This window comes from Hydra vulgaris, chromosome 05 (assembly GCF_038396675.1).
Source record: "Hydra vulgaris chromosome 05, alternate assembly HydraT2T_AEP".
Taxonomy (NCBI): domain Eukaryota; kingdom Metazoa; phylum Cnidaria; class Hydrozoa; order Anthoathecata; family Hydridae; genus Hydra; species Hydra vulgaris.
Window position 1 is genome coordinate 28,412,501 of NC_088924.1, and position 12,370 is coordinate 28,424,870.

General features: G+C 26.9%; 1 protein-coding gene across 3 annotated transcripts in view; it reads right to left on the bottom strand.

The window, feature by feature from the left end:
- Positions 1–12,370, bottom strand: part of LOC136071939 (uncharacterized) — a 200,667-nt gene that overhangs the window by 86,974 nt on the left and 101,323 nt on the right. For all 3 annotated transcript variants that reach the window (XM_065797810.1, XM_065797812.1, XM_065797811.1), the window contains 4 exons: positions 11,948–12,070; positions 5,165–5,287; positions 2,575–2,697; positions 2,328–2,450 (listed from right to left, as the gene is read on the bottom strand). In XM_065797810.1, the coding sequence (XP_065653882.1) occupies positions 2,328–2,450; positions 2,575–2,697; positions 5,165–5,287; positions 11,948–12,070 (492 nt within the window). The remainder of the gene's footprint in view (positions 1–2,327; positions 2,451–2,574; positions 2,698–5,164; positions 5,288–11,947; positions 12,071–12,370) is intronic.

Consider the following 12,370-nt stretch of genomic DNA (forward strand, 5'->3'; position numbering starts at 1 on the left):
AGATTGCGATTGCTCTGTAATTATTTAAATCTGTTAAGTCTCCAGTTTTAGATTTTACTAGAGGTGTTATCATGGCTTCACAAAATGTTGATGACAAATGTCCATACAACAAGCATAAATTAAAAAAAAACTTAGATAGAGAGAAAGTCTCTGTCCTCCATATATAAATGATTCCATAATCAAGTCATCTGGTCCAGCAGATTTTTTTTTTTTGCTTATGCAAAGCGAGAGTAACATCTATAATAGTAACTCTAACAGGTATGTCTAGCAATGAAAAATGCACTTTCTGTTCAAAGTGTATTCTATGCTGGTTATCATTAAGTGAATTATATAGCGCTTGAATGGGTGTCTTCCACATAGTGATACTGTCCTTGTCACCAGTAACTCTGCCAATGCTTGCAACATAATTGGCTGCCTTTAGATTACTAATTTCATACACAATGTTCCAAAACTTTAAAGGATTGCCATTATTATTACATGATTGATACATATATTATTGATATTCTAGGCACATCTTTCAGCTTTAATTTGCTCACTATGATTTTTACAGGGCCTAAAAGCAAGTTTAAAAACTGCCCAAGTTTTTATCATTTTTTCGAAGATAATTTCGTGTTTAAGTTTTCCATCAATTGTTTGAATACATCCCTAGTAAACTTGTGTTTATCTGCAACATAGTCATTCCATCCGGGAATATTAAATTCTGAATTTACTTTTAAACCCCTTGGAGGTATCACATCAGTCACAGCAGATTGCATAAATTTTATGTTATTGTAAAAAAGATCAATTTCAGAAGCAATACATTCATGAAATACAGAATAATTAAAAATACTAAAAAGTACTTTTACTCTTTGAAGTAAATAGTCTACCCTTTGTTCATATTGAGTTAAATTGGAATAGTCGCAAGCTTGCCAATCTGACTTACTGGGCAAAATTTTGAAAGTAGTACTATCTATTGTAGTAACTTTGCTATTTACTGAGCATAAAATTGAAAAAACTAATGACATATGGTCTGATGCAATGACTTCGGTCAATACTGAAACATTTGCTATTAATTTATCCGCAGCATGACTACATAAGGCATGATCTAGCCAGGAAGTATTCTTACTATCATCACTGATATAAGTAAAAGCATTATTTAACCTGTTTATATCAGATTTAACCAGATTATTTTTGGCAGCAAGATTTGAGAACTTGTCATAAAATCTTGACCCTTCATGACAATTAAAATCACCTGCAATACTAAATCTGTTTCTACTATAATAGTATTCAATTTTGAGCATATATCAATATAGGCTTGAAGACTCTCTGCATCATTATAATTAGTGGGCATGTAAACATTCATAAGCAGCTCCAGCCCAATATTGGTATCAATATGCAAGCATGTAACCCTTGATTCAAGCGATTCAACAATTTTAATACACCTCACAAGACTTTTGCGATACAATGTCGCAGTACCACCATAAAGCATTCCATTTAATACATTTGATGATATATTGACTGCAGACAATCCAGTACCATAGAAATCAGGATGTTCAATATATCAAGGTCACACCACAATTACCAATGTACTTGTAATAACATAAAGTCATATAATATACACAAATTTTTAATTAAAAATAAACTGTTTTTTAAAGACCGACAATTGAATGAACAAAATGACAATGATTTATAATTGGTAGCCATTTCTGGGTTGAAAATATCTTTGCACTAATAATCCCTTTTTTCGGTTGTGTACCATTTTGTGCTGATCATTATTGATTCTGCTTCCCTGGTATTCCTTTTTTAACAATCTCAGATTCAGTTCCTCAACGGTGGGAAGTCATCATGTTGCAGGACGCCTGGTCTGTCAAGACATAAATTGTGCTCTGCTCGATCTGTTTCGACAGCAACTAAATGATCAAGTGCAGTTTTCTTGCTCATTAGATCATTTTTCATCTGAACAAATTGCCTCACTTCGGCTCAAAGATATGCTACTTCCTGTATATGTGCACTTACATCAATATGTTCTGTATCAACTGGAGGTAACCTTGATAGGTTGCATGCATAAAAAAAGGGTAGTTCATTATATGGATCCAGCAAAACCTTAGGAACATGTTTAGCTGTTTTTGATAGGAGGGCAACTACAGTTAATACCAATGGATTACCTCCCATTTGTTATTTAAATTACTTATATTTATTTATATATACCTTATTAACACAAATATAACTAATAGTTTTTTTTGTTTTTTTCCGTCATTAAATATAATTCCACATTTCCCTTGTTCAACATAATTGTTTGTATAGTGGTTTATAACTTGATAATAAAAACAAAAACAAATAACTCAAACCATCACATGGAAGACTAGTAAAGTTGCTCAAAAATCCCACTGGACAAACACACTGGTATGAACCATGCATATTTATACAAGTATAATTATCAGCTTTGCACATATAAGAACATTCATTTACATCTATAAAAATAAAACCTTTTGTTTTCAAACACAATCAAACAAACTATCTATTTATTTAAAAACAAATTATCTATTTATTTAAAAAATGAAATAAAAAAAAAAATCATAAAAATAATATACAAACCATCACACTGTAGACTTGTATAGTTGTATAAAAAACCAACAGGACAACCACATGTGTATGATCCAAATAAATTATTACATTTTAAACTTTCACCTTTACACAGAAAACCACACTCATCCACATCTATATAACATAAAGAACACTATAATATATTTATAAAGAATAAAAGTAAATAAAATAAGGTATAAATATTTTTTATGATCACCAATTTTTATGTATATCAGATTTATAAAAAATAAAAAAATAACATGTTGCAATTTACAAATATTATAATAAATTAAATTCAAAATAGTTGGAGAATAAGAGATGATACTGATAGTGACAGATTTTTATAATATGCCAAAAAGTTTTTAAAAAGCTTTACAAAATAACTTAACATTTTGAATTACAATAGTTCTTAAAAATTATAAAAAGTTTCTCATTTTATTTGTAAATTTAAAAAATTGCCTAAAAAAAGTGTTAGAAAGTATTTAAAATTGTTACCAAAAAAACGATACTTGTAATATATTATGATTTCATGTTTACTATATATGGCAAATAATTTCTGAAAGAGTGTCAAGCTTTTCTACTTCTATAAATTTATTATTATATAGTATTATTGGTAATAATTTTATAATATATTTTACCATTTGTGAATTTTGAAAATTTGTGATAGGATATATATATATATTATACAATTATATATACAGTACTGTAAATAAGTTTTAGACCACTTACATTTTTTCAAAAAATCCCAGAGAATTCTTCTCTAATATTTAAGTTTGTAGTTCTAAATTATAAACTTATTAAAACACATGTATTTCACACAAAATATGGAACAATTACAAACTTTTTAATGTAAAACTTCATTAAAAACTCTTAATATCTACTATGTCCTCCTTTTGCCTCAATCCCAGCCAATATTCGCCAGGGAATAGATTCATACAAGTTAGTTATAAAATCCTGGGGTATGTTGTGCCTTTCTATTTGAAGTACTTCAAAACACTTCAATGAGCATGTTGGACCTTCTTCTGTCCAGGTAATCCCAAATATGCTCAATTATATTCAAAACTGGACTCTGGGGAGGCCAGGTCATCAACTCCAGTACTCCTTCCTCTGCCATTTCATTTAAATAATTTTTTGCCACTCGGGAACAATGTTTTGGGTCATTGTCCTGCTGCAGAATAAAATTATGACCTATTAGTCTCATTCTGGATGATACAGTATAGTGCCGTAGGATATCCACATAACGTTCCCCGGTAAGTCGCCCCCCTATTTTGATCAAATCACCTACTCCAGATAAAGATAAACAGCCCCAAACTTGTAAAGAGCCTCCTTTGTGTTTAATAGCAGGGTTTAAACACTCAGGCTGATAGGCTTTTTCAATTCTTCTTTAAATATATTGGCGTCTTTTCGTTCCAAAAATTTAGAATTTGGACTCATCAGTGGACAGAACCCGCTTAAACATTTCCTAGGTCCAATCATTGTGTTGTTTTGCATATTTAAGTCGTTTTTCTTTTTTGCCACACCGTAATAATGCTTTTCGAATTGCAAAACACCCTCTTAATCCTAATTTAAGTAGGTTTAATAAAAGAAGAGCTGACATTTTCCCCTGTTGCTGTGTTAATGTCTTTTGCCAGCTCGGTTGATGCTTTTTTTGTATTTCTTAAAGATAGGGTTTTTAAATTTGTATTGTCATCTTTTGTTAGCTTAGGAGGTCTACCACTATTCTTTCTATCTTCAAGGGAGCCAGTTTCTCTGATTTCTGTAACAGCATTCTTTGAAAATCCTATTTTGGATGTAGTTGTTATGACACATCGTTTAAATAATAAACAAACAAATCCCTCATGTTTCAGCATCAATTTTGTTTATTTATTCAAAATAATATATTCTTTCAACTTTTCTTATATATTATTAAACTTAAGTATGCTTTAAAAAAATTGTAAATAAGTCTAATTATACAAGTGCTCTAAAATTTATTCACAGTACTGCATATATATATATATATATATATATATATATATATATATATATATATATATATATATATATATATATATATATATATATATATATATATATATATATATACATATATATATATATATATATATATATATATATATATATATATATATATATATATATATATATATATATATATATTTCGATTTTATTTTGATTTGATATTATAGATTAATTTAATGCTAAAAAAAACTGAATACATTATTACAACATCATCATTAAGCAGTGGTTTTAACCATTGGTTTCAAATGTTTAGAGAGCAATAACTCTGTTTATTAGTTAGACTTAACATGGTAAAATAGATTTTCAATAACGAATATATAATTAAATAAACTTATTGCTAACTTTTTACAAAATCTTTTACAGTTTAATGATGAAAAAAATTAAATATGCCATGCTGAAAACAAAAAATAATGTACACCTCAATGAAATATTTTTCAAAAATGTTTAAGAAATACTTATATTTTTTAAAATATCAGCAGGGTATTTTAAAAAATTTGAATTTTTTCAGAAATCCATAAATATATTAAATATATAACAAAAATTGTATACAAATATACTTTAACTTAAAAAACAAAACACAAACCATCACATAGTAAACTATTATAATTGTAAGAAAAGCCAACAGGACAAATACAGATGTATGATCCATTTAGATTATTACAGGTAAGATTACCACCTTTGCACAAGTAAGTACATTCGTTCACATCTAAAAAACAATTTAACAATATCATAAAAAAATATTTGATAAGTAAAAATATTATAAAAATATTTCTTTTTAAAAATACTTGTAAGGTCAGAAATATAAAATGTTTATCTGAGCTTAAACTTAACTATCCTCAAAAATTTTTGCTTACCTTTACTTATTAAAAGCTATTAAATTTAAATACTAAAACCTTTAAATTTTTGTATTTTAAATTTTTAGACAAAATTTTTTGCAGAAGCTATATGTTTATTCATTAAAAAAAATTGCTTATTAATATAAAATTTGGTTTTATACTTGTTACATGTCTCTGAGGTTAGGATCCCTTTAAATAAAGTCAAATTTTACAACCGCTACTCTTCTGTGTCCAAAGTGATTTCTAGCTTAGACTCTTCTAAGGCTTGTGGTCCTGACAACATACCTGTTATAGTCTTGCAGAAGTGTTCTCCAGAGCTGTCATCTATACTTTCAAAACTATGTAACAAGTGCTTATCAGAGCCTTGTTATCCTTATTTTCAAAAAATCTGGAGAGCAATCTGACTCGTCTAACTACCGTCCCATTAGTCGTCTTCCTATTATAAGCAAGGTTTTTGAATCTTTATTTAACAAACACTTAATCTCTCATCTCGAATCTAATAACTTTCTGATCATCAATATGTATCGCTCTAAACATTTCTAAAGCTTTTGATAAAGTTTGGCATGCTCGTCTTCTCCATAAGCTTTCTTCTTACAGTCTATCTGGTAACATATTTAAGATTATTGAGTCCTTTCCAATTGTAGTATAAAAGTTGTCCTCGATGGACAGTTCTCTTCTTCATATCCTGTAATTTCAGGGTTTCCTATAGGTTTAATCCTTGGCCCTAAACTCTTTTTAATTTACATTAACAACCTTCCAGATATTCTCACATCTAAGGTGATATTGTTTGCTGATGATAATACCATTTATTCCTGTCATGATAAGAAACCAACACTCTCTGATTTCTTAGAGAGGGCACTTGAGCGTGAAAAGGATCTCAATTCTGCAATAGCATGGGGCTCACAGTGACTGGTGAACTTTAATTCAGATAAAACCCAATTATTATCAGCCAATTGTTACTGCAATAAGTCAGATCTTCCTATACTTATGAACGGTGATGTACTAGACAAGTCATCTACCCTTAACCTTATAGGATTAACTCATACTTCCAACTTTCTTGAAAACCATATATCAAATCAATTGCAAATTTAGCTAAATCTGCTAAGGTTGCAACTCTTTATTGTTCTCAACACTTTCTTATTCCATATTCTATTCTTTATCTTTATAAATCTCAAACCTGTCCTTGTATGGAATACTGTTGCGGGTTATATCTGGGGTGGATCTTTTAATGATGCTTTTTCTCTTTTAGACAAGGTGCAAAAACGCATTGTGAAGATAGATGAACCTGCTCTTGCAGCCAACCTCCAACCATTATCACATCATCAAAATGTTGCCTCTTTTTCTCTTTTCTACAAATACTATAATGGGCAATACTCTAATGAGCTAGCGTCTCTTATACCATCTACTAAAATACACTCTCATGTTACTTGTCATTCAATCAAGTCTCATCCTTTTTCTATGACTGTTCATAAGTGCTCCAAAAACTCCATTCATCTAGTTTTTTTTCTCGAACATCAGTTCTTTGGAACTTGCTTCCTTCAGCTTGCTTTTCTGATTCATATAATTTGCAATCTTTTAAGTCGTCTGTCAATCATTGTCTTGCTCTACAATCTTCATCTTTTCTCTTATATCTATCTATATATATATATATATATATATATATATATATATATATATATATATATATATATATATATATATATATATATATATATATATATATATATATATATATATATATATATATATATATATATATATACATATAAATATATCTATCTATCTATCTATATATATATATATATATATATATATATATATATATATATATATATATATATATATATATATATATATATATATATATACATATAAATATATCTATCTATATATATATATATATATGTATATATATATATATATATATATATATATATCTATCTATATATATATCTATATATATATATATATATATATATAGATATATATATATCTATCTCTATATATATATATGTATATATATATGTATATATATATATGTATATATATATATATATATATGTGTATATATAATACACATATACAATATATATATATATATATATATATATATATATATATATATATATATTATGTGTATATATATATATAATACACATATACAATATATATACATATATATATATATGTATATATATATATATATGTATATATATATATATATATATGTATATATATATAATACACATATACAATATATATATATATATATATATATGTATATATATATATATAATACACATATAAAATATATATACAAATATATATATATATGTATATATATATCTATAAAAGACATATCAAATATATATATATATATATATAGATATATATATATATATATATATAATATACAGAATATAAATATATACAGTAAACTCCCGCTTATTCGAACTGGCACTTATTTAAATTTTGTGCTCGTTCAAAACAATCTTCATTCCCTGTGAATTTTCCTTAACAAACTCATGCAAGTATCCATCAGTTATTCGAACCTGTAGTTATTCTAAATTTTGGTTATTCGAAACAATCTGATGAAAAAAATTAAATATGTCATGCTGAAAACAAAAAATAATGTACTCCTCAATGAAATATTTTTCAAAAATGTTTAAGAAATACTTATATTTTTTAAAATATCAGCAGGATATTTTAAAAAATTCGAATTTTTTCAGAAATCCATAAATATATCCATAAATTGACTTTTTGTGAGGCAAAGTCAAGTAATTTGCCTCAGGAAAAGCCAAAATTATCAGAGATTGCGCATGCAACAGCGTTAATCAAATATATATCTATATGTGGGCAATTCCACAAGAAAGAAAAAAAAAGAAAAAAGAAAAAAAATTACTAAAACATATTTTAAACTCCATAAGTCTTTTTTTTTTTGGCAATTTAAAAATACTTTTAAACAAAAACATTATTTAAAAAAATTATTTTATCTTACCATAATATGGTTTTAAGGTTTTTTATGGTGTTAAGGTTGTAAAAACTAGTTTTAATGTTTGTTTACAGTGCTGGTGTGTAACGCTAAAAATCGTATCGTAAAACAATAATTGAGAACTTTGATAATGTTACAGAGATTTTTTTTAAACATATTTTCATGGTTTTAAATAATCATTTAAACTTTTTTTTCTTAAACCATTGATTGGGTCATTTTATTTGTTGTTTTTTAATATTGGATTTTTCGTTACAACTGTCACGGTTACGACCATCACAACCAAAAAAAAAATTAAAAATACTTGTAAAACTGTAAGTAAAAACTATGAAACTCAGCATATAATAATATCAATATGTGCTAAATATACACACTGAGTGATTTTTTTTTACCATGCCATTTGCTGCATTAAGCGTGACAAAGTTGTTATGTTCAGAAGTTGTAAAAAGTAAACGTTACAACCATCTCGCTACGTAGAGTTAATTTTTGAAAAAAGTTTAAGTCTTTAATGCTGTAACTTTTGCATACTAAACTATATGATGGTATTTCACATTTCTGGAAAGTTTCAAGTCATTTCCATTTTTGGTTCATTTTTAATAGCTTAAAGAGTATAAAATGTTTTGACACACTTTAAGCTATTAAAAACTGCCCATATATATACAGTAGAATCCTATTAACTCGGACTCTGAAGAGGTATATATACATTGTCTGACTTAGCGAATGTCTGAATTAAGTGAAGTTTTCATTATGATGGACTTTTTCAAAATGTCTGAGTTATCGAAATTTTGAGACTTACTGACACAGAATGACACAGGAATGATTTGGTGTCAGGTGTTTAAAAGCCAATTATAACATTCTTAACCAAATCCTCATTTATGGAGATTGGTATCCTCATTCTTTTTGTAGAGGTTTTATTTTTTTCGACTTTTTTGAACAAAATGTTTTTTTCTTATGACCATCCATACAATATTTGCTTGGGAATGCTATATTTCTTTGATACTGATACAGATGATTCTCCTTTGTCAAATTATTTTAGTATAATGCATTTTTTGTTATAGTTCTACATGTTGGTTTTCTTTTAGCAACCTTCAACATTTTTAATAAATAAAACTTAATGGAAGTTTAACCTACAGTAGCGTGCAAAAGTTTAGAAACACCTACTTTTTTTCAGTTTTTAACGCATAACTTTTCACAAACTTTCTCAAATAACCTGAAATTTTTACCAAATGTGCTCTATATTATAACAATTCAAAATCCATTTCACAAAATTTTTTAAACTCACCGGTCAATTAATTTTTATTGTTTTTTTGAAAAGACTTCTGTGCAAAAGTTTAGAAACAGCTGATTTGGATTATTATTTATTTCTATAAAGCTGAAATATTTACTAAAAATTTCAAAATTTACAATTTTTTAATAAAATAGTTTCAATAAAAAAGTTAGTATTTGGTGGCATATTCATTTGCCTTTAAAACAGCATCACAGCAACGAGGCATCGAATCAACTAAATTAATGAGAACATCCTGAGGAATATTATACCAACATTCTTTAATCAAACCAAATAAATTGTCTTTGTTGGTTGGTTTTTTACCAACTAATTGCCTGCCAATGTTCTCCCAAAGATGCTCAATGGGATTGAGATCTGGGCTCTGTGAAGACCATTCAAGAACCTTGATTTTTTTTGATTGAAAATATTCCTTAACAGATCTGGCACAATGCTTTGGGTTGTTATCTTGTTGAAAGAACCAATTGTGATTCATTTTGTCCTATGCATGGGGCAGCATAATGTTCTTCATTATGTCTAAATAAACTCTCTGGTCCATAATACCTTCTATGCGATGAATGGGACCCAGGTTGTCACAACTAAAACACCCCCAAACCATAACATTTCCTTCTCCATGTTTAACAGTAGGAAACTGATATTTTGGATTGAATCTGTCTCCTATTGGACGTCTGACATATCTAATTCCGTCACTACTGAATAGTATAAACTTTGATTCATTGGAGAAAAGGACTTTTGACCAATCATTAATTGTCCAACTGAGATGATCTCTCGCAAATTTTATTTTGGTTCTTAAATTTCTTGCAGATATAAGAGGTTTCTCAACTGGACGGCAACCATACAGATTATTCTGTTGTAATCGACGTTTAGTTGTACCAAGGCTACAGTTTGTGACATGAAACTGATGCATAATTGAATTAAGTTCGACAGCAGTCATGCAAAAATTATTCTTGCAAAACCTTACTAATAATCTATCAGCCTTTTCAGTCGTAACTTTAGGTTTTCCAGAGCGAGGCTTGCTTTCAATAGTTTTGCGCTGACAAAACCTTTTCAAAATGTGACATATTCCTGGTTTAGAAACATTGTAAAGTTCAGGAATCCTTTTGTAAGTCATTTTTTTCCCCACAGCTTTTATAATTAATTTCTTTATTTCATCTGAAACTTCCTTAGCCTTTTCCATGCTTTTAAAATATCACTACGTAATTGAATTATAAAACTTCACAAATAATTTCTCAATTAGTTATACTTCATTGCTTTTGAAATATCTCAAGTTAATTCAAATAATAAATTTCAGAAAAAACTTGACCTTTTATGATTCTTTTGTTTACAAAAACCTGATATAATTGCGAGTTATTATACTGTTTCTAAACTTTTGCATGGAAGCCTTTTCAAAAAAACAACAAAAATTAATTGACCGGTGGGTTTTAAAAATTTTGCGAAATGGATTTTGAATTGTTATAATATAGAGCACATTCGGTAAAAATTTCACATTATTTGGAAAGTTTGTAAAAAGTTATGTGTTAAAAACTGAAAAATAGTAGGTGTTTCTAAACTTTTGCACGCTACAGTAATTGAAGATATCAGTGAAAATGTTTAATTTGTTTAATTGTATTTGACCCAAAGGAATATTATTTTCGATAGTCTAAGATTTTAATTTTAATTTATGTTTTTGAATTTTTAATAAAATAGTCATTAAAAAATAAAATATAATCAAAGAATAACCATATCGAAGATATCAGTGAAAATGTTTAGTTATATTTAATGTAAAGGTAATTAAATAAATTAAATTTTTGAACGCTTAAAGTTTGGAATTTTTGTTAAAGTATTGAAAGTTTTGTTATTATATGGAATTCAAAACATAACTCCTAGTTAACTAAGTTTTTTACCAAAGAAACCCCAAAAAATGGTATGCGTTAGCGAATGATCCAACCAGGGTATGACTTAAGTGGTTAACTTTATAGTAAGTTAATAGAAAAAGTTCAAGAAGAAATGAAAATTCATCCAACATAGTAAAAGTCAGACTTATCGAGGGTCCGAGTTAACAAGATTCAACTATACAAATGTTTATATATATAAATATGTTTAAATATCTATACATAGTGTTTGTATATACATGTTAACACATGGTGAAATCATTTATTAAGGTTGTGGTAACTTTTATTTATAATTCAAATAAGAAATACACATTTGACCGAGTTATCACTTTATGTTTTAAAAAAATAGCGTTTTAAAAACTGAAAAACGTAACTGAAAAACACAAACCATCACATTGTAGAGTAGTATAGTTAAACAAAAATCCATCAGGACAATCACACAGGTATGATCCATTTAAATTATTGCAAATATTATTGTCATCTTTACACAGAAAAACACACTCATTCACATCTACAAAAAATAATAATTAGATATTGAATTATGAATTCATGATGTGTGAATATATATACATATATATACATATATATATATATATATATATATATATATATATACATATATATACATATATATATATATATATATATATATATATATATACACACACACGCATAAATATATATATATATATATATATATATATATATATATATATATAATATATATATATATATGTATATATATATATATATAATATATATATATATATATATATATATATATATATATATATATATATATATATATATA